Genomic DNA, 25642 nt, shown 5'->3' on the forward strand with positions numbered 1-25642 from the left:
TGAAGATACCTATAATTACTCATCGCGGAGATATTTGAGGCATGCGGAAAATCCGATGGAATTTTATGATAACATACAGTTTCGACAAGAATTTCGCCTGAGCATTAAATGATAAAGACCGTATTAAATGTTTTTTTGCCCATATTGGATCTCCACAGTAATTTCAGCAACAGGGGGTTACCTGTACCGCCTTATATGCAGGTGCTTGTTGCATTGAGGTTTTGAAAGATGTACCAGAAGGCTCGTAGGTGATGAGACACGACGGAACAGCTCCAGAGCCTCGATAACCGTCATTTAGTCTGTTTGTCTTCTACACGCTGCAGTTCGGCGAGTGTGCTCAGTACTGGCATCTTGATTTAGTGTTATTTTCATTTTAGGAGCTGGCAACACTGTCGTACACTGTTTATGTAGAGTGGTAGGCAGCCAGCCAGCAGTTCATTAGGAGATAAGGCGGAATTTGCTCGGCGATCTTATCAGTTCTGTCTCTTGCACGAAGCAGCTTCGCCGTAGTTGGTAAAGCTTTGTGCACACTGCGCGGTAGTGATATTTTTATCTATTTACTAAACTTTTTATTTAATCTGGCACAGGCATAAGCATATTGAGTAATATTATTTTGAGAATGTAAAGTCAAGTACCTACCATAGGAAATTAAGAAAACTACGAATCTTTGCGAAATATGTTCAGAATTAAACTGTTAAGAGAATCATATGAATGAAATAATGAATGAACTGAGCTAGATTCGCTGTTGTATTAATTGATAATTGTGATTTTCCAATGAGCCCACGTGGTGGGTCTTGATCCATTGTTGCCCCGATAATATATAGAGTTTATATAATATCGGGCTAACAATGGTAACAACCGAGGATTTCAAAAAACAATTATGTTCTCATCTTTTATAATTTTGTGAGGTTTGGCCAAAAATCACGCGAATCTGCTCACAATTTTGTAAGAATAAAATGGTATCAGATACTCCGTCCGACGTCATGGCAGAAATGATAAATCATATTTAATGATGTCACGCAGCGGAGCTCAAAATTAACGCGCGCTATGGGTTATTCTAGAAAACAGAGACTATTTAAAAAAGGCTGTAATTCCAAGAAGTGTGAAATTTTATAATATTTATCGTTTAATTTTTTTATGTTTGTATTAAGTTGGGTATTTGACGTTCTATCACGTCTAGAAAGACGCAGCAGATATGTATTTTTGTTTGTAAAAATTGCCACCAGATTATTCAGGAATGGACACGAGACTTGATATTATTGAGATTCTGAAATTGTAGCAAGTTTCTAATATATGGCCTATGAGGAGAATCATCATTATTTTACCTGGATTAATAATCCTTTTTTTTCCTTCTATGCATGGAAGAAAGCTGAAGTTAAGACATTTTATTAAAGGCTCAGGGATTCACCTGTTAATTGTGAAATCAACAAAACCATACTAGTTTTGCAAGAGGGTGATATCTAAGAGCGCTTCGATGCTAAAGTTCGCCAGATTTCTTGAGGAAGAAATGATTTTAATAATATAATAATAATATGTATTTCTATTTTTATAGTATATGTATTTATATTTTCTATTTTTCTCCGTAAAAGTACAAAATGAATATTAAATTAACATTTGTAATACAGATATATTGTGGAGAACAGATGCCCGTGCTAGGTTCCAAAGATCCTGTGTTACAGGTCGCCAGGTCTCTCTCCCTCTGGTTAGATCTAATATTTACAAGTGCAGTAGACAGTGGAGCGTAAGCAGACAAAAACAAAAGCAGTTTTAAAGGTATGAATAATGAATAAATGAAATGTGTACAAGTGAATGTTTAGTGAAAGACATTACCCCAACCAGATTATTTTTTATGAAATGCCTTCTTTAAATATTTTTAATTTATAAGTTAATTTTAAGTTAGTTTTTAGTTTTAATTAATATATTTTGTTTTATTGTTAATTCTATTTTGTAATTAAAATAAAACTTATAAAATTGACGGCAATCGAATCTAGCTAAAAATCATTTGATGAGATGATAATATCTTAAACCTGATTAAAAAAAGGATCATTATCCAAACATCATCTCTTAACGCGATTCGCTTTACGACCTAAACTGAACTGCATCGAAAATTCGTACCATCAACTTATTTTTTTGTATGAATACGATTCATTTTAGGTTCAGAAATTGAACTGAGTTGCATTGGAATCGTTCTGTAAAAGTTGATGGTAGGCCTGCAGTTCTAACTTATTGAACAGTTTTAGTGATTAAAAAAATCTTCCTATACAATAATATTTGTTTACGATCATCTGCGTCGAGACGTCCGTCTGTCGTCAAATTAGGCAAGTTTAATTTGCCTCGCTTCCCTGTTGTTCAGCTGAAATTCTGCATGAATATGCAAACCCAGTGACAGTGAAGTAATAATATTATGACGTCGAATTTGTTGATGACGGACCGGAAGGTCGGAATAAAAATAATTTTGTTGTTGACCAAATCAGTACCTATTCTCGTATAGTCTTGTTTAAAAAAAATCTTTTTATAATTAAATAATAAAGAAAAGTTTAATAAATCATCCGAAGACTTGATTGACACGATCCCTCTACATTATCCTATAAATTATGTTCAAAAAAATACGTGCATTAATAAAACAATGGTTGCGTGTATTTTAAAACACGATAAGTACAATATAATTTTGTACAGTTCCAGAATCTAGAACAAGGATTACGACTGGGACTGGTCCTAGTCCATACAAATCATACTTGAATGAAAAAAGCCTTAACAAACAACAATATTAAATTATTTTTTTATTTTTCATTGTAGTTAATTTTATTTTTTTTTCAACTTTTTTTGTGAAGTGAGAAATGATTTATGAATTAAAAATTCAAATTAATTACATGCAGTTTGAATTTATAAACGTAATTACAGTTATGTAATTAAAGCGCAGATTTTTAATTAACGCTGTAATGTGAATGCTTTGAATTTAATTTTCCGAGATCCAACTTTCCCGAAGATTGCGTATGCAAAAAAAAAAATGTTCGTCTTCGCCTTAACACATAGGAGGGTAGAAACAGCGCGTTTATAGCATAAGTGTGCTTAAATCACAAATGCAATACATTTAATGCGGATGTCAGTTAATCACATTCCCGACAAAAATCAAATTAACTCATTGGGATTGATATTGATACCTATCAGCTATCAATATCAATCCCAATGAGTTTATTTTACATTCAAAACTAAACATAGGTGAGGTCTAATGTGACGTGTGACACACGCACACATCTCTTTTTACTATTTTATTGTTGTTGCATTATTATATCATTACTATTCTTACATCTGTATGTGTGAAATAAGCAACATACTATTCTAAAAGTGTAATAAAACAGATTAATATAAAATTACGTATTTATTTACATGCGCTGTGTCTAACCATGCCTCCTTTCATTGCCTAGCGCCGCGCCAGTAGTCGCGCTACCGCTACGATCGCCGGTCGCGTAGCGCCGTAGCACCGTAGGCCCGCTACGAAAACGAACTTTGCTACGAACTTTGCGTGCTACGAAAACTTCACTAACATTTATCACAGCTTGTAAATTGGCAACGTGTTCTTAATTATATTCAAAAATGACTTTAACGACTATCGTAATTGAAACTCGTGTTTAATAAAAAAAAAAGTTTTGAAGTATTTAAAAAAAATGTTATAAAGTTAAATAAATAAAAATCCAAAATGGCTGAAGCGTTTCTTCGTGTAAACGAGAGTATAGACCAATTTTACCGTCGATGTACTAACTTGAGTTACTTCGACTGTAGCGAGGAAGAGATGTTATGGTGGATGATGGGACCACGAAGACTACCTCTACAGGAGATAGTACCGATATCGGTGGTACTTCTAGTGATATTTGTGACAGGAGTGGCTGGGAACGTGGCCGTATGCCTGGTTATAGTGAGGCAGCCGGCTATGCATACGGCTACTAATTATTACTTGTTCAGTTTGGCGTTGAGTGATCTACTGCTTCTGCTGTTTGGTGAGTGGGTTTCTTTATTTTAATAATATCTAATAATAATATCTAATAATTGTATTTTTATTTATTTTAGCGACCCGCCCCGGCAATATTGTACATATTAAATACATATAATCCTTCCTATTGAATCACTCTACTTGTTTTATACCACATCATGGGATAGTAAATCAACGATACTATATTTTATAGCATAAACGTATGTATATGCTATAAAATATAGTATCGTTGATTTTTAATACCATAACACGACTCTCGAACATACTTTGGGATTAACTCAATCTGTGAGATTTGTCCTTAGATATTTATTTAAATTATAATAAACAATCAGCTTATGTGCCGATTTACTACGATAGTGACCGCTGTGTTTCGACATAATAAAGGCAGTAAACGTGAAAATATCAATCACGTCGGATAATATCATTAGATGCGTCGCGATCGATTATTAATAAAAAGAATCCGAAAGTCGAAGTTAAAATTCAGAAATTTGATTTTTACAGAAATTTTCCATGTCAATTTTAAATTAAATTTATAACATTTCTATTAAAAGCTACAAACTGACATTTCATTTGAAAACATACAAAATGCACAAACACAGCTATAATATACATAGTCGTGTGTAGTAAATTTATATCCAAGACGTTCTATGAAACTCTTTCAATATTACCCTCCCTTCCAATATCCATAATGGTTCGACAATATCATCTGAAAAGCAATGAGGCTTTATCATAGTGCACCTTATGCTTTTTTCCTCCAGTAAATTCGGTATACTATTGTTACACACAGTTTTGGGCGGCTGGGAGCACATAGTTGAAAACGACCAAATAAAAAGATGATCTTTTTATTACCCATCGGATTTCCATTTCTGGGGACCATTATATACACAACGAAATTAGTGGGACATTAGCGAAAGTATGAAAAAAGAAGACCCAACCAAAACATGGCTAAATTTTTTTAATGTAACATATAAATTCAGATTTTTAGAAGATATGAAAAAAATTAAATTACTTTAAAAATAATCGCATTTACGCTTTTACAGCATCATTTGTATAGACATACATAAGAACAATTTTATTATATTAGAAATAATGAAATTTACTACGATTCCCAAGATGCATAAGTGTAGTGTAAAAATGTTAGCAAACAGGGCTCTGCAGAATTATCTCTGAAACTGCTGAGGTTGGCACTTCTTTCGTAATAAGATTTCTAAAAATAAATATAATGGATGGAGAAAATTGAACCTGAATGAATTTTTTAACAAAAATATTATTTTTGACACAATTTCCAAAGACATTTTGTCGTTTTAACACGTGACACACGTGGTTACGCATATCATAATAATGCATTGTCATCTAAACTAAATGTGTGTATAAAATTCTGATGATATCTGCTTCAAAAATTGAGTTACAAGATTCCACTCGAACAAACATATCGACCATGATAGCACATACATTCCAAGTTAAATAAAAGCTTGTTTGCTATTTTTATAAATATGTTGTCAGAGAAGTGAATTCATCACATTTTCCATACTGCGCTTTGGTGCTCCACTCTGGTTAATAATAACCTTAATAATCAATTCGATTATTTCCATTCATATTACATCAGTGGTGACTTTATAAAATAAATCCAGTTTTCACATGTATCGTGAGTTAATAAGACATTTATTGTCTTTCAGGTGATCTGGATATAGGGTAATTTGATATTAAGTACAAACAAACCTGACAGGTATACGACGAAATTGGAAAAACTGAAGGTATTTTATTTTTAGATAGGACAAAGGACATTGACTCAAGTTAATTATACTGAGACGAATGTAGCTTGTCCTTTGAGTAACCTCCTTAATTGAATACAAATAAATGAACCACTTAAGACATTGAATCAGCCTTTTAAAACTCACACTAAGCCAAATTGAACCGCTTCGATTCGAAACGTATCTCCGATTCAAATCGGCGGGTTTTCGAATCGAATCAAAGCAAAAAGCTCGTTACAAGTTTTGTCAAACAATTTGTGGTAAAGTTTGCGGCCCTTTGTTCTTGTGACGAATTAGGTTTTGAGGAATTTCAAATATTTGTACTAGCTCTTACCAAGTATAAGAGAGATGCTATTGCATAAAATCTTATTTTTGATTGACATTTACTGAATGAGAAAAGAAGTAAATGTTCCGAAAATAAATATTTTTTGTTTTGTTGTTTGAGAATATTCTTGATTACCAAGTAGCCAAGCCGCTGACGCTTGACAGATGTTTTAGTGAGCAAATAAATTGTAACTTTTAAGGCACAACGCTGTAGCGATGCCCTTACATACAGTGACGTATTTAAAAAGTGAAGAAGCCTCGGTATACGCACGGGTAGAGTAAGCGATATAGTCGTAGTAGTATTATAATAGTATATTCTTCTTCTTCTTCTTCTTCTTGTAGTGCCTCTCCATTACTGGAGGTTGGCCGTCAGTTCCGCAAACTTCTCCCTGTCCATCACCAGTATACCAATAATAGTATATGGAACTAGCAAAAAGCAAATATTAATACGATTCAAAGAAAGCTGGAAATAGAAAACATCATCGATTCTGTTATTCAATTGACACAAATTACACTGGAAAATAAAAATATAGGCGTTGCTAAATTTGTCGAAGAAATTACTCGATTCAAATTATTTCAGTCTCGTGCTTCGTCATCAGTTACATTGTCATCTTCTTTATTAATATTACCTTTTTCACAATCTTCTTCCTCATCGTCTTCATTGTTTTATTCGTTAGGTTTTTTAAATATTTTTTATAGAAATGCGTTTGACCTCTATTTACTCTGATGACAAGCAAGGATGAGTTCTGAGGTTCAAACGAGAAAAAAACACAAATATTGTTAATATTCATATAAAAACATAAGATTAAATAAAAAACGAAACCCAGAATATACAAAAAGTTTTATTATTTTTCACAAAACTAGACGTTTTCCGACTATGACTTTTCCCAATCTTGACATTTAAAGACGACAAATTTGACATTTTCCGAGAAACTGGGAATATGCGAGGATGAGAGAGATTATTCAAACACAGCATTACGTCGCTTAAGTCAGAGTACTATTTCAACCGTGTCACTCTTGATCTAATAAATCTGGCCCGCTGTTACAAATCACAGGTTGAGAACGCACACTTGGACCCTCATTCCGGATTGTTGCATATGATGTCTGACTTTTAGCCACTAGCCTTTGTTTCAGATTCCCTATACATCTAAATAATGAGATAACTATGAATACCAACTGAGACTCCTCAACTATTTTCATCATACATTGAACGCAATAAGATTTCTCTGAAAAAAATAAAAGCTTGTGTCAAAGTTGTAATTTTTAAAACTTATTATTTCTTACTTATAAGCATTCAATGCAATATATAAAAATATTTTTTGATTGATTGAGTGATTACTTCAGTCGACTACCCTTAAAATGTATCGCTGGAAGTGGAAGACCACATACTGATCATTCTCCAATTCTTCCAACAAAAGGTCTATTGTTTATGGTAAGCCTTATGGTTGATGGGAAAAATTGGGTCCTTTACGAAAAAATGATTCCTCATTATTATCCTCATCATTCCAAAAAAGTGACTAGATTCTCAGTTTAACTCAGTTTAACATTTCATGCAGCGAAGCCCGAGGGAACCGTTAATGTTTTCTTAATATTTCTGTCACTTATGTGGAATTTGGAAGTCGAAATCAACTTAGGATTCGTTCTACCCTTTTTAAAACTTTGCATACAAAGCCCGCCAAAGTCTCTAGAGAGACTCGTTTACATATAAAATGTTTTATGCTTTACCGCGAACATAAAATAATGAGAAATAGAAGTATATCCAATGAAGCGGTGGTGGTTAAGATTATCGAATCGAAAGTTATCAGAAGCTATATGGAATAATCACCTGCTTGTTAATCCAGATGAGATGATACCTGCTGGATATGATACCGACAATTTGTGTGATTACCGACAAGTTAATTGATTCCACATGGATCAACTGGTATGCATAGCACAGCTAGCTGCAAACCCAGATCTGTGTTCCTAAGGATACGATTCGCCACATTCGTTTGTAAACCAATCTGATGCCGGCTCTATACTATCGCTAATCAGTTCGCCAAGGTTTGGCATACATTGCTGGTTTTAATTGCGGTAAATAAAAGCTCTCATACAAACTACGCAATGTTCAGTCATTCGCGTCGGCATCTGTTTGAGTTTAGCGCTAGTGTGTAGCTGGAACGATGTAGGTATGTTAGTTTTCATAGACTAATTTGCTTCTGGTGAAGGAAAAAAATAACCATCTTAACATAATACCACTATAAGAACTACGAACTACGGACGGGAGTCTCTTGACGGTCCCTAGACGGGAGAGATTGAAAACTATAGATATTTGCATACAGTATGTTTCTGCAACCTAATTATTTTACTAGGATGACAGAAGAATACCATTAAACTTCACATGGTGCCAAATCCGGTCTTTATGAATAGATCCGTGTGAGGAAGCAGACGTCGATGGCAATAAAATCTAAAAGAAAATAGAAAAGTCTGCAGTCCGATCAAGATGTCAACATGTATATATATAATATTTTGATTTGGACTATTCCCATAACCCTTATGGATAAATGTATGCGTATATGTTACTCTGTCTATCCGTCACGATTTAAACCCCTAGGCTAATTAAATTAAATTTGGAATATATATAGTTAGTAAGTGACCCAAAAAAAAAAACAGTTTGTATCTATGGAAAATATTATTATACCACAAATATTTTGTCTATGCGTAACTTTTATGCCAGCTGCACACTGTCGCCGAACTCTAGACAGATCGATTGTATATACATTTTTGTAATTTTGTACAATACATTTTTAAATAAATAAATTAAAACACATTTTTTTACTTCCACCTTTAACCACCTCTTACTCTCGCAACCATATCCATCACCTCTCTCTACAAAAATTTCAATGGTATTTTTAATCTGTGTATTTAATAAAGATTTATAATAAAATGTACGCTGAAAAACCTCAAAATCCTTTTTAATAAAGCCCTTTATCCCACTCTAGCGTGCTTCCAACTGCCTCATATCCGTCAGCCCTAGACACCGTTTCAGCTGAAATATTAAAACATACTGACCCAAGCGTATATTCTTTTCAAATTCTGGGGGTTCTGTACAAATGAGTTGAAAATTCCTTGGTGCTTATATGTTCTTATGAAACTGAAATGTATGTCTGAACATACATTTATTTATAATATAAATACTGATATTGTAACTTTGTAAGCGTATTAGATAATATTTCGCTGACTGATTCAAGAAATGATTGATGAAGATAAATTTTTTTATTTAATTATTATTTTTTATTCTACTCTATACTCTATAGTTTGATATAGTTACGAATACACAGTCATGGGACATATTTACCAGATAAAGGTACTTAGTTTAGAATCTTCTAGTGTACAAAATATAATTGCAATTAGTCGGTAGTTTATCCGTGAAGGAGTAACAAAGATCCAATTGTTCTCTCAAAATTTAATGTTTCGAATATTAGTTTACTATGGATGTACTTTAAATTATATGGACAAAACTCAATGGCCCACATTAAGCAAACTAGAACCGTAGACAAACAACTCTGATCACAAGTACAAATATTTTCCCGTGCATCATTATGACCTCCAAAAAACAGCCGGACGTGGTGGCCACTACCCCTAATTGTTTTACAGATCTGCAGTATCCTAAAAATCATAACAAAACTGCGGAAATAAAGGGCGGCTTGAGATGCCATTCACAAAAACGACGATAATATAATATTTTCAATAAGTGATATATTTACTCCCGATTCTGATTGATCTTAAAATAAATAATCTTTACTCACTTTAGGTACCTTATGACTTTAAAGTCACTATCCAACTGTGATGGAAATTGTAAACGCAATAAAACACATAAAGAAACAATTGCTGTTCTATAAACAGCAGGCACCTACCATAAAAGTAATAAATAACTTTGCAATAGCTATAGCGGCTATAAATATAAATTGGTTTTCATATTTTCATTACTAGCAAAACACTTACTCGACATGACATAAAAAAAAAATAATTTTTAAAGAAATTAATTGCGAGAAATTAGAGATGCATGCATCTACAATTTTGGAAAAGAAGGTGCCTAGAAGTATTATCATCTTTACAACAACGCATCATGTGCCGAAATAAAGGGCAAAATATCCAAGCTGGGGACGTGGTTCTTGTAAAAGATGACCAGCTGCGACCGCTTCAGTGGCTGATGGGAAAAATCTCAACATTATACCCAGGATGTGATGGCGTGGTTTAGACGTGACCACAAAAAAGGCGATACGGCGCGGCGGGCTACTTCGAGATTATGTCCTCTTGAAAATAATACTTTCAAAACTCTTTTGTCAAATAGACAGTTCGGTTCTTAAATATAAATAATTGTTATTTTTGTTTGTTCTTTAGATGAAGCTGGTCTTTTTATTTTCTAACATTTTTCTTTAACAAGGTGAAAAGGACAAGTACAGAGTTGACCACACCGCCGGTGCTCTTCATATTGAGAACTAACTAAGAGAGAGATATATCGCGACTACCATTTTTTATATTCCAAAACAATATATCATCATTATGGAGTCATTAAAAATATTCACCTTAATCCAAAAGACGCTGACAATAACCTGGAAGTTATGAATTCGAATTTTACGATTAATCCGATTAAACTCTAACGAGAAGATTGTATTTAAATGCAAGTCGGTTCAAAACGTTTATTTAACAAAACGTTCAGATAAAGCAATAGATCATCTTAAACCAACTTAAGCTGACTGTATCTGCAAGCTTCGGTGGTGTTTGAACACCTTTGTTTCGAATTGTCGCTATTATTATTTCTGCTAATTATGAATTAAACAAGATTAGTCTTGTCATGACCTATTTTTGTTTTTTATGTTTATTTCTAAATAATAATATTATTGTGGTTGTCCGCAGGGCTCCCCAATGACCTGTCAGTTTACTGGCACCAGTACCCGTACAGCCTGGGCATCGTGTTCTGCAAGCTCCGAGCCCTCATCTCTGAAGCGTAAGACCTTACTTTTTTGAATTCCAGAATCTGATATCGCATATGTTATATTGTTATGTTACGCCGACACCTACGTACCAAGCTTCGTGAAATTGAAAAGGCAATGGCAAGCCACTCCATTAATAGTACCAAGAAAGTTGTACCACGTAATGATGACGATCCTAGGAAGAACAGAACAAGATAATTAAAATTTTAGTTTTAGTGTTGTAAATATATTTTTAATTACTGAATGTATCATAAATAGTAACTACATTATATAATAAAGCAGAACAAATATCTAGAGTTGAGTACATATATGTATAACGAAATCAAATAATTCATAGACCGTGGCTAGGCTACTAAGTTAAAAATATGTTATGCTTACGTCGTCTGAATAATACTTCGATAGCAATACGTGAATCCATATTCTAATATGAGATTCGATCAGAAAGCCGCGTTTAAATTACTTAATTATCGAACTTTACTTTATAGGAAAATGCCTTTCACTTGACTCTTGATTGATTCTCTGAGAATGACGGCGTCGTTTTGTGCAAACATAAATATGGAGATTTTGCTTCATTACCGCCAAACGTCAAATACGCGAATTGTGCCTTTTGTGTTCATTTCCACAAGATTTCTCGGAAGTATTTTGGGTGCCATTATAAAATTACGTATCGAATTATGTTATGGGATTAAGTTATTTGATTTGACACTCTGAAAAATATAATATGTTAGTTAAACGTTTCTTGTTTGGCTCAGCAAGGGATAATGTAGACCTTACCCTTGGTTAAATCTGAATTCGTTTTTGTTTATGGTTTGCATTTCAGTTAGGCCTCTTGACTGGGCTCTATCTGCGCTGCTGCTCAGTCTCATCAGCTCAGCTCCTTCAGAAAGTAGAGCGTCGTAGGTGGTGAACGGCATGTTTCGCTCATGACCCCTGAATGGCAATGGCCCTGAATGGCGGGCGCAACTAGTAAACTAATAAAGTCACAAACATTACAAGTCAAATTAAACTTGTAACTTGTAGGTATCAAATATTTGAACGACATTGTTGAGAAACTTCGTTGTGTTTGCGCAGAACTTCGTTAACTTATTGACAACGTTAATGAGCGGGACATTAATACTGGTAAAGACCACCTTTTTAAATAGATATAACTACAACATAACTAGTATCATATCTCTGCCTAATCTCAGCGCAGTCCCGGTTTCATCCTCAGCCAAGAAGTGTTATGATACGGTCACTTTTTTTCTCACTTGGCACAGTCTTCTGCATTCATCATAGTTGTCAAAGTCAAAAATTTAATCAGAAATTAAGCGAAAATTTTCATTTCAAATTTAAACTTTTATAATAAGACTTATGTTTCTCTTAAGAAGCTGAAAACTAATTAATTTTAGAATGACTACTCTTAAGAAGGTATTCCGAAAGAAACAACTCATTCTGACGGTATTAAGTCCAATTGGCACGCATATTTTTCCACGCCCCGCGCTTTATACAGCTATTAAATAAATTGGAGATATCTTACCTACCAAAGTCAGATTTCTGTGCCTATATGACAACAAATTGGATTACTGATACAGTTCAAATACACTTGCTTTATGCCGCACTGCTTTTCGGTACCTGCACTTTTGAATAAGCGGAAGCGGTAACTTTACTTCGGGCTTTTGGCCATTGCTCTTGCGACGGCTCTCCGTTAATTTCGATCTGTAGCTTTTACTGAACACCCAATCACTGGACAATAAATACCATGTAAACATCATATGCCAAATTTCATCGTAATCTGTCAATAAAATTTGTGTGGTCAACACATACAAAATTTCGCATTTTATTTGTTGAACCTGATATTCGCACCACTACAGCTTATGACATAGATCAAAGCCTTACAATGAAATTGCTTATACCATGTCTGCCATGTATTGTGTCCGACACTATTGTCCGCCAGTGGGGATTGGAATGGCTTCCCAACTTTCTTAGACAATGCAGCTACAATACACACGTGCAATCATTAAGGCCAATTTATACCAAACGATTCAACTCAAATGTTTTTATTGTATACAGATAATAGAACAGATGATAGAACAATAAAAAAATACACTATTTTTTATTGTTCTATCTGCATTCGCATAGATTATAAATCTTCTAAAAACCCGGATCGTCTCTACGAGTACAAAGCATTATGTTTTGCATTCGCTGATTTATTTATTTAAAAACTTTATTGGCCAAAATTACAAAAGTTGTGTATAAATGACTGACATTTATTGATTTTTTAACGCTATATAGCATTTTCTACCAGTCAACCTTAAGACCAAACAGAAATTGCAGTAAGGTGTGATAGATAACGACCTCGGTGGCACAGTGGTAAGGTTCTTGCCTTTGAACCGAGAGATCTTTGATTTGCCCGGGTCTTGGATGTTTATCTATAGTATATGTTATAAAATATAGTATCGTTGAGTTAGTATCCTATAACACAAGTCTCGAACTAACTTTGGGGCTAGCTCAATCTGTGTGATTTGTCCTAATATATTTTATTTATATTTATAAATTTCGTCTAATAGGTACATAAAACTCACCTAATACACATAATACACTCAAATACTACAAAGAAATGAACTACAGTACAAGAAAAAAATCTAGTTTTGTTTTTAATTCATGATCTTTGTTCATTTGATGTAAAGGTTGGAAACGAAGCATATACTCTTGTTATAGCTCTAGCTTTGTTCGTTTGGTATAAACGCACCTTTAGATACAAATACTTTTGCCAGAGTCGGTGAAAAATTAGAATGATTTCTGTACTTTACACTGACAGTGGCGCATCGCTTGGCACTAGACGCGGTAGATCGTAATGTCATGTCAGTCAGTCAGTCCTTTGGGCGAAATTTGACACCAATGTTAGCAAACGCACTCAAAAAGAAGTGGCGTATTGATGTCATAAGAAACTTACTACTTAAAAAGTCACTTCACAGCAACTGAAGTGAGTTGTGATGAAGTGATTTTCACAGTAACTGATCATGAAGATAGAATAGATCAACTCTTGAGTCCTTTTTTAACCGACTTCAAAAAATGGAGGAGGTTCTCAATTTATTGCGATCTTTTTATTATATCTTCCAATGGTCAAACCGTTTTCAATTTACGCAAACAAATATCACATGTATCATGTATAAACATCTATTTATAACAATTCGATTTAGACTAGTTTGAAACAAAACAGCCTTAAAACCATGTAATTAACGACCAACAAGTGTAATTCGATTCAGTATCGGTATACGGTGATATTGTTGATTGAAAGTGGTTTCGCCGGCGACGTAATTTGTGTAATCTCGGATTATAGCTGTAATTTATACCGTGATCATCAATTTGTGAATGAGATTTACTGATATTTCGCTTGGAATTAAAAAAGACATTCGCTTATTTTAATCCAAAAGTATTGGTAACAAATAGAAGGTGCAATACGAGTTTGCTATTCACTTTTCATATCTATAATAAATGTTAAATATTGCCTTTCTCATAAATTACAGGCAAGATCATGAGGAATATTATAGTATCCGTCATTTAGAACTTCTAAATCAACACGCGAGTGATGTCGCGGGCACAGCTACAACCAAACGACAGCCAGCAATCAAACAAATATGTATTTGGCTATGTAGCCACAAGGCATGTAGTTTACTGAAACGTTAACACTCAACAACAGTTTATTACATTGTCGATTCAGAAATACGTGGTGCTCATAAAAGTTAAGCACAAACTCACTTCGTCGCCAGTTTGTTACCAGGGTTTCGATTCTGTAAGAGACGTCACTTCCCCCATACTAAATCTTTTTAATTTGGCATATCAAGAAAAAAAGAAAAATAATTATTTTTCCAATATTTTTTCTTTGCTCTGGATATTTCAGCCGCCCACACGATTTAATACAAAACATATATAAATTACCTCATTTATTGCTGCACCACCTCGCTTCGAGGGAGAAATAAGGTCATTGTCGCTTATGTATTTGAGATCTTTCTTAGTGCCTTATATTCTATAGTACTATACTGATTTTTTAAAATTCATCTGCTCAGCCTAGGCATTATGAATGCAATTCAAAGACATTATGAAAAAAAAATTGAGAAGTAAAAATATTGGAAGAAATAAAAGATAAATAAATATAATATCTCGTTGTATCCTATATATATAATATATTGTTGTAATGATCCATCAATAGTGAGGAAATACATTCGATTTCCACCAAACTTGAAAGAGAGACAAGTGCTAAAAGAAAGGTATATTTTCATTATACATTATTTAAAAATGCCGGAAGCAATGAATAAGCAATTAAGGAGCATTGCCTTATATGGCAGATATATTCGTGAGTGAAAACGGCTGAAATATTGTGTGGAAAACCATTTAACCATGTAGCTCTGCGACTATCGGTTGGTTGTCGGGTTTATCATCAAATCTATTATATATATAAAGAACAAAAGCGTGTTGTCGTAAGATGCTAGCATATCGCATCGCTTATAAGAAGAATCAAAAATATTTAAGTGCCAAGTTAATTTATATAATTCAATGTTATGGAGTAATAAAGATTTTCAAAATAAGTCTATATTATATTTAAAATTTATTAAATGTAAATAGGTGCAATTATTAACATTGTTCGATATCACAAAAAATACAATTGTTTTGTAGTTCATCTGCAGGCGAGTCCTATATTCTAACTTAGTTTACCTAATATAATAAAATTGTTTTCAAGCATAGTTATACGCTAAGCATGGGACTAGTGTAGCTAGTATGAGAATGGTTCTCGTGAAATCAGAATTATGGTTGAGTATGACAGCATACGCGACAACAGCGGCAAGGATCCACGCACAAAACTTCATCTCGTCATAGTATTTTTCGAATGAATTTATCTCTGATCGATTTCAATTACTCACGCTGGTCTTCATTGGAAAGAGAAATATTGAAGATAAATACATTACATTTACGACTGAATGGATGGATACAATTGAATATTTCATAATGGAAAAATGTTATTTCCGTTCCTTGTCCTCTCTTGATGTTTCCTGTCAAAATCACACATGTTCGAAGCGAGATTAAACCTCGCGCAGCTAAATTATGTAAGATTGTTGAAGCATTTCAAACTTCCAAATACTAAAACGTCGTATTTATCAGAGAAATTAGCTGAAATGTTGTTTATCATCATTGTTATTAAATTTTAATTGTCATTACTTATATTATACAGCCATTACTTATTTACTTATATTATACGGCCCGTCCCGGCTTCGCTCGGGTAAAACCTTATCATGAATGACACTATCTATTGGTGGAAACCATATGAAAATCCGTGCAGTAGTTTTTGAGTTTATCACCGAACAGATAGACAGAGAGATTTCGCGGCAGAGGAATTGTTTTATAATATGTATGAATTTTGTTTGTTTTCTCTTTAACTAAATTTTCCATGATTAGACAAAAGGGCGATCAGGTACCAGAGATAATTAAAAAGACAAAGAGGCAGAACATGGAAAAGGTGGGATGATAACTTTAGGGAAGGAGGTGTGATGTGGATGGAGTATAGGATGGCTCTCGTGTTGGAACACCAACATTAAAAAGTTTGTTTTTTTATTATTTAATTTTTTGGTTACGGCAACATTGTCCCTATCGAATATTGCTCTCTTGTTCGTTCTCCCTCTAATAAACGGTCACGTTTCTCCGTAGCTCCTGGATTTTTATTTTTACCAGCCTAAATCTACAGTCCGCTATAATTTATATTTTACATTTTTATTCACTCGACATGGGGAATGGATAATATTGGACGATTGGCCTTTGCCGATGGGCAAATAGATTAGCAAAATCTAGATAAGCAAATACTATATCGGAATGTTAAGTTACAACGTTTATGGAGATATTAATACTGTTATCTGATCGGAAAGCATTTTTTTATTTGATTATTTGACACAGAAAATTATTTACTTGAACATTTATGGATCATAGTTTTTTTTTAATCGAGAAATAATAAAGTAAGAATAAATAATTAACAATGATTCGAATCTACATACGTTGCCGTCAGGAGTAAATTCCGCCATTGTGGAATATTGTCTTTAATGTAATCATGTGTTTATTTTTTCTTATAATAAACAAATATATATTATAAACGTTCGAAAGGGAAAATTATTTATATTTTAATGGAATCTGGCCCACTTATTCTTGACAAAACAATGCATAAAGTACGCGAAATAGAAATTCGCGTATTTTGCTCGCGTTTCGTAATAAAATCAAAACTGGTAACAGGTAGATTTAATTAAAACTTCTGCACAATGGATGCAAACTTGTGCAGGTTAATTAGTTACATCCTTACGGCACGAGACTTCGTTAGTAGTTTTAACTATTCAAAATAATATACGATATTTTATTTAATTCTACCTTTTTTGAACCTGTCTTCTCTACCGCTAGAAATTATAATTTATTCATTTAAGTTTCAAAAAAAATACATTCCTTGGCATGTGCGTGTTTCCTTATCGTCTGTATTATATTAAGGCGCACAAGTATATAGACTATGTACAGCATGTGTACAAACTGTTAAATAACTTATGTGTAATAATTCGCTTTATAGCCGTTTTAGCCGTATACAGTGGTTTACAATGACAATGGCCTCGCATCGCCACTATTGTATTAAAAAGGTTGTAACTTACAATATTTTAATCTCGCAAGCTAACTAGGCAAAATATATATAAGCCGATAAAATAGATCCAGTCAACGGAATCAAACTTTTGTTAGGTTAATTCACATTGCTGTTCCCAAATCTGGTAATAGGCAGTTATTCTTCTTCTTAGCGAATCAACTCGGCTAAATGTCAATCAGTCAGATTAATAAAATTAATTCACTCATTAATTTTAATTCACTCATTTAATAATTTATTTTCTCATGACGACATTTTTTATGAATAACATGTTTAATTAATAAGGGACTAATAGATATTAGTTTCTATGGTCTGTATCGGTCATATTACATTAGACAACTTTGTGCCTAGTACCCAGGTATTTTGCTAGGCACAGATAGCAGATTAAGCTTAATGCAGAGAGAAAATACGACCGAAATTCCGTCCTAAACATCGACATGTAATTACATGTCGTTACTGGACATATTGATGACCCTCGTTGGCGATACTGCCTGGTCATCATAGATGCCCGAACTAAGTTCAGACAACCTTTACAAATTAAATTCAATACTTGTCAAGTTCGATATTATTTTCTAAAGTGGGTTCCACCAGTCAAATATGATGTCAACTTTAACCACCGCGTTCATTAAAGTACGACGACATAATTTTATTTGAAGCGGTGGTGGTGATCTCTCTGTGTGATCAAAAGGTTCCAATTTGTGAGTGGTGATATATTCTTATGAAGGTTGTTTTCATGAGAGTATATCACCACTTACATGGCGAGGAAACAGAAGACTTGCTGTTTAAATTACTAGCTATACATTGATGGCGGTAGCCGTAAAAGTTACGGTAGTTATGCCTTTAAGCGACATGAATAAAACCTGATTAGTGTTAGTAATAAATAATATATGTCAGGTTTATATTATACGTTGATGTTATTCCATCATTATTCAATGGTTTCTGAAAAAAAATCTGCGAATTTAATAATGTGCGGTTTTAAAAAACGGGATTTCCGGAAAAGTTTGTAATTGAGAGCAAAACCAACCATTGTTGTTTTTGATGAGTGGCTCTGTTTCTGCTGTATGCGCAATAATTTCAGTAAAGTTTTCAATTTAACTGGATCGCTGTTTGCTAATATTGAATTCCGCCAAAATTTCAATTAATCCATTTAATCATAATATTATGTTTGTCAGCAATCTATTTACAATATATATTTTGATTCAAGTGATTACTAGTGTCTATTATCCTCCAGTTTGGATGACTATAAATATACTCCGAACTGGTATTAGATTCCTCGACAGTAGAGGATGAAATGTTTTCCGACAGTAGAGGATGACGTTAATGTCGATCGTTTTGGTCAAAAACGATATAATTTTAACTGCCATTTCGATTCATGGAGTATGTATTTGAAAGCCTGTCGTTTGTTCCAGGGCATCATACGTCTCAGTGCTTACCATCGTAGCATTCTCTCTGGAACGTTACCTAGCCATTTGTCACCCTCTCCACCTGTACGCCATGGCAGGGCTGCGTCGCGCGCTGAGGATCGTGGCGGCTCTGTGGGCGGTGTCGCTGCTAGCTGCCTCTCCATTTGCCATGTACACCACCGTGAGCTACCATGACTATCCGCCAGGTAACTAACTAACATCTCAAGCTAGAAAGAAGCTCGTAAAGACGTCTGCATGGGTACATAGGCTCACTCTCATCTATTTCTAACGAAAAACAACAGCGCTTGCTTTGTTGTATTCCGGTTTAATTGAAATTAATTTAAATAAATAAATATTTCCATCATGTGTAATAAAGTTCTCTTTAGAGCGTCACTTCATTATTGTCATAGTCTACTCTTATAGCAAAATGTTCACAAAAGCGGAGTTCTCATCATTTATTTTGTATAACACAAATTGCAAACACAAACGGTTACCCAATATATTTCGAATATTTTTACAATCCCTTTGGAGCCATCTAAAAAATTAATAACAGAGGCCAAATTTGAACATTCCGCGAGAAAATAAAGCGACATTTATGTGCACAAGATGGCATATGTCGAGCCGACCGCGCGAGCGGTCATAATGGAAATGGCTTCACCGAAGTTGTTTCAAATTAAAAAGCCAATTACACTTTGTTACAAAGCGGACATTTTGTGACTAACTGTTTCATTCTAACGTTGTTTTTTCACGCTTTCAAAGGGTTTTTTCACGTTTTCATGGCTATATCGCTGGGCTGATTTGGATGCAATTCTGAAAAGAAAATTTAAATTGCATGCAAATTTATTTTTATGATTTAAGATTGAAAATAGGCTACCGCGCCGCGAGCTGTGGCTGAATATGTTGGTATTCTAAACTAACGTAAACATATATACTTTAAACCAAATACAATTTAAAAAATCTTAATAATACTCGTTTTATGATTTAAAAATGCTGACAGCACGTTCCCTCGATACATATAAAAGCAAATTTCTAAATAGATGGTGATTTATTTACAAAATGCACCATAATATAATGACAACTTAAAACTGAGTTAAACAAGACACTTGAAAGGGTTGGTTTCGTAAGTGCAACCCGGCACTTAGACTAAGTTACACGGCGCAGGAGAAATTTAAGTGAGTTCTTAGACTTTGCTGTTGTTACACATACATAATTGATAGAAAGTAATTCAGTAAAGTATAGCATCGATCAAATGTTCTTCGAAATGTTGCGCAGTCGATTCATTTAACGTTCGACTTATTATGTTTTCGACGAGGCGTCATCGCTAAATTGTAATTCGATGAGAGGTTTCTCGAAATGGAGTAATGATTCCACATATTTGTGACAAAGACTTACACTTTACACTCTTACGAAATGGACATTTGCACTCTAATCTCGGTATTATATTAAAAATTGGAAGCCTTTGAGATGATCATGGGTTCAGAATGACTAATATTGAGATTTTATGCAGAATAAGCAAAAAGTTGAAAGTGCTAAATTGTGTCAAAAAGAAAAAGCTCGGCCCCATAATGAGGGGAAAGGAATCGATTTTTCAGCTCTTAATGTAAGGGAAAATCCAAGGAAAATGTGAAACGAAAAAGGAGAAAAACCTTTAGCGTTAGCAAGGCCTTTAGCCAAGCCAAGAGGTTTTTCTCCTTTCTACGAATCTACGAGACTGGTTTCATTCGAGTTCTTTTCCGTGCAGCAGTTTCAAAAGTTAGGATAGCCCTGATGAAGCGGCACTATATGATTAAGGTGAAATCTATACAATCGATTCCTCAATCGATACGTTTACAAAGAGACTGTCACATAATTTACTTTTAAGTATATTTATAAAGTTCTTTTTTACACAATTTATGAGCACATTTGCATGATGAAACTGGTTTCTTTTCCAAAATTTTATGTGATAAAAAATGTAATGTAAGGCGTAAAAGATAAAGCATAATATTTATTCAAGAGTAAATAAAATTGGTTTTCATTGTAAAGGATTTCGATTCATGCATTCAGATCTACAAAGCCAACACAAAGATTACCATCTCAAATTATGGCAAAAAACTAAAACTGTGTGTGAAATATGTACTTATGATTTCTACTGACTTCATATTTTTCCAGATTTTTGTGTATTTAAAAATTAAATAAAACTTCTAGAATAATTTTTCTATGAAAAACGATTTAGAACAAAACAGTATGTGGCTTAGACGAAGATCTTGCGCGAAATATGATGCCGCTTAAACGGGAGAACCTTAAAAGGGCAAACGATGGCGTACGTTAAGAAGTTACGTGATAGATCAAGGGATTTAGCCTTTATTTTCATAATGTAGCTTGCTTGGCATGTAAATTGATATAATTTTGAAAATAATAATGAGATGTAGCAATTCTGGAATCGAGCGGGAATTGAACATAAATGAAAGCATGTGTTTGTAAAACAAAACCATTTATATTGAAATATTATGTGAAATCACGGCAGTTAATGATCTGTAATAAGTTTTCTAGAAGAGTGAAAAAAAAACACAAATTGTTTCGCACTGCACCTATGACATTTGCAATTTGTTCGATATGTTATTTTTATTTAAAAGATTGTACTCGAAAATATAATTTATAATAAAAAATATATTTACTTGATTTTGCCTGCGGCTCCGCGGATTTCCCATGGGAACAGAAGTTCAAGACGATTGGTTGAGTAGATAAAGTGTGAACAAATAACAAACAAATTAGTTAGGATTAGGTTTTATTTAAATATTGCAAGTATTACACTGAAAATTAAAATTAGTTAAGTTTTTTTAGGCGGGATGTGTTTCGAGCGCTGTGATATACAATATTTTTCTTTAAATATATTTAATGCTTTGCTAAACATATGTATAATTAATTAATCAACCCTACTAATATTATAAATGCGAAAGTTTGTGAGTATTAAATTTTGAACACGGGTAGAATATAACCTGGAATAACTTCCCAATGAATAAGTCCCGGGCGCAGCTAGTATATGATAAACGTGAGGTCATTGTCCACGGTAGGATACAAAATAGGCCATAAAAAAAATATCCTGATGGCCTCAATGTATTTATTTCCTTAGCATACCCTGGCCTCAGTTGGACACGACGTGGATTGATCACAGAACTAGACCCGTTACTCTCCGACATCGTCATGCTCAAGTGCTCTGCTTCTTGATAATGTAGCAACAGAGATTAGCTAGTTTGTTTAGTTTGTCTTGGCTAGTTTTGTTTAATAGTTTAGGAGGCTATTTAACAAAACTAGCCAAGTGCACGTTGGACTTGACCATTAAATATAAAAACGAGCAAATAACGTTTGTTGTATATAGAACTCCCTTAAATATTCACTTAATTTTACCCTCTGGAACCTGAACACCGCGACCTGTCCACCCACCAGCTTCACTCACCACGGGTAATTTCTGTTTACCCATGCATCCACTGCAACCGTGTAAGTGTGGCGGGAAATATATATATCGATAAATACAACTCTTAAGTATTGAGAAGGTTAACAAATTGTAAAATAAAATGTTTTTAGCTACACTCTGGTGCTTTGGGATTAATTAATAATTTTGGGATAAAATAATGCCTTATGTGGTACTTATTCCAAATTACAGTATATTGGAACTGTGTTCCAAATTTCATCGAAATCTGTCCGGTAGATGCTAGGTGATTGACTAACAAATATCCTCACTTAAATATATATATTATTTACAATATTATATCTCAAAAACTCAAAGGATTTCGGAATCGAATATGTCTCCTTGATTCTGTGACCGCTAGTCAATCTCATTGTATCATAGTAAGGCGTTAACGTAGGTACAATAAATATTAATGATAAATACGCGGGAAACTCAAGTTCTAGAGTATTCTTTACTCGGACGGAAACAGACTGTAACAATTGATTGCGTGAAAATAATTATGTCTCTGAAAAAGGAAAGAAATGTTTCCAACCTTGTTTTCATGTTACACAGAACTAAGAATATAGGCTATTCTTAGTTTAATTGCATGTAAAAGGAAAATAAGGTTAGGGTTAATGTTAACTCTCTCTCTCTCTTTCTTTCATCTGAGCGTTTTCCCAGTTTTCAAATTAAATTAATTAAAAAAATTAAATTATTTTTTGTGTGTCATGTATATAACAGGCCAAAGTGATTTATATACTATAAATCATTTTGGCCTGTTGCAGACCAAATGCATTACGTGTGTATACCAGCGTGTAATGTAACTAGTCCGTATCAAGTGTTCTCCAAAAAACGTTTTTCTACCTCTAAATATACGATTTTGATCATTTGATTTTTTTTAATTTGATCAACACCATAAAATTTTGTTTTTTTTTTTTCTAAATTTTAAATAATTTTGAATGTGTTGAAAATTTCGAATGCACCTAACGTCGCGCCGAAGCGAACAGTTTGTATTATAAAAACAAAATATATATTTTTAAAGCCATCCCTAAAAATAATAAAAATATTTGTCATTATTAATTAGTGAAAAACGTTTTTTTCTGTTATGTAAAACTAGCTGGAACACCAGCGTAGTGGTGACGTAGCACGTAATTTTGTAAATATTTATTTCATATAAATTGGATCGCTAGATTTTAGTCTTAAAAGTTAACGTAATAAAAATTTCATTTTCTTGGGATTATTCAAAACTGGCACGTCGGTCACAGGATAAAAATCTGCACAAGTAGCACTCACGGTTTTAAAGCGTATTTCACAGACCGAATAAAAATAGTTTACGTCGAGAGCATTCTTCAAAATGACTAGAGATGGTTATCCCGCAGAAAATATAAACAAGATAGAATGGCATTTTTACGAACGACTGGGCTAGAACTTCGCACGAACACAATTTGGTATCAATGGAAATAAAGTTTAGTCTATAAACTTTATTGCAAACACACCCAATAGTGAATTGTTAGACACATATATATATATGGGAGATATAGATTAATAACACATGTCTCATTTTGAGATTGAAAGTTTTTTTATACACCAAGTGAACTGGCTTGCCATTGCGACAACCCATGAATGCTACAATACATTCGGTCTTTTACTACAATACGTTGGGATTACACTGTCTCTTTCACCCTCAAACCAGAACACAACAATGTAGGCACTACTAGATGAGAGTGAGACTCATGCGGCCCATCGTACCAAGATCTACCTCTGGTAAAAAGTGATAAAATTTGATGAAAAATTGTAGATTGCATAACTCATAATTTTGTCTATTTTCCATTGTGACCTTTCGAACCCCTTCTAAATCTGTGTGAGTAACGCAGGCATTCCAGCGGTGTTACTAATAAAAACGGGAACTGTAAAGGGATAAGGATTTGGAACGTAATATTTGTGTTTCGAATAAATTTACGTTATTTTGGTGGTTATTTTCAACTAACTAACGGACTTAAGGTTGCATGTTTAATGGCTTTTACACTATAAAAACTAGTGCGGGTACAGTCAGTGATTGTTGAGAAACTGTATCCACCACCACAACTTCGTGATGTGAATTTGCCCGCGCATTTTGAATTGAACCCAGTACCTCCAGCTAGCTAGTCGGTGGGGGAGGTGACCACATCACCACGAAGGTCGTCGAAAACTTACAAAGAAAATAACTCTGGCAAAAGTACATAGATACTTTATTTTCCACAAGAAACTCTACTCGGTTCAATGTATTAATATAAATAGCAGAGTTATCCGACCTCAGAAATAGAAAATAGTGAGCAAATATCAGAAAATAAGCAAAACTTTTCAAGCCAGCTAACTGCTCAAGAAACTTCGCCAAAACATTGTACCTGACGTGAACTAATACGAAACAAATAATTTGTTTTCTAGTTACATTCCAGTGAACATACCTATGTTGCATTGCCTTTTATCAATATATGGCCAAGCATACTTTACGCTGAATTATGTTTTGTCACTTAGCATTTTACAATATTATGTGTTGCGGCTTCTTTAGATTATTTATTTGAAGTTTCAATCTCATTGACAAAACTAATATTATCGTTTTTTTAAGAATATGTAGGTTCGATTTATAAACTTGTTAATTAGTACGTATAGTAAAATCCTTACGCTAAACTCCCTGTCACGTTTGTCGCACCGTACAAAATCATATAGTACGCGATAAACTACCGGACGTATTTTTGTACGGTTTTCCCCAATACATAGTGTGAATCTTCAAGGTTTAGGTGAATAATTTATTATGTACCCGAGCAAAGCCAGGCCAGGCCGCTAGTCTGAAATAATTTTATTTCGTGATACGACAAGAACTCAGAGCAATCTAACTACGAACTAAGTTTTACACTATGTTTTTGTAACAAGACAAATTGTAACTTTAGCTATTAGCCATAACACTATTTTTGTTAATTACCGTCGTAACTTTAATCTGTATAACATGAAGTTTTTTTGCGTTTCATTTTATTATGTATTTACATAAAGGATTGTGGCGACAAAATATCTACGTGTTTAAGATTAGCAATTGTAGGTATTATTTGTTTTAGAGATCGTCTGAAAGGGCAATTTTCACGCCAATTTACATGTTTATCGTATA

General features: G+C 33.7%; 1 protein-coding gene across 1 annotated transcript in view; it reads left to right on the top strand.

Annotated features, from left to right (window-relative positions):
* Positions 1–3456: 3456 nt before the first annotated feature.
* LOC128678796 (neuropeptides capa receptor-like) overlaps positions 3457–25642 on the top strand; it is a 40214-nt gene continuing 18028 nt past the window's right edge. The window contains exons 1-3 of the mRNA XM_053760605.1: positions 3457–3995; positions 10960–11050; positions 19086–19285. Coding sequence (XP_053616580.1) covers positions 3698–3995; positions 10960–11050; positions 19086–19285 — 589 coding nt within the window. The 5' untranslated portion in view covers positions 3457–3697. The remainder of the gene's footprint in view (positions 3996–10959; positions 11051–19085; positions 19286–25642) is intronic.

This window comes from Plodia interpunctella, chromosome 20 (assembly GCF_027563975.2).
Source record: "Plodia interpunctella isolate USDA-ARS_2022_Savannah chromosome 20, ilPloInte3.2, whole genome shotgun sequence".
NCBI lineage: Eukaryota > Metazoa > Arthropoda > Insecta > Lepidoptera > Pyralidae > Plodia > Plodia interpunctella.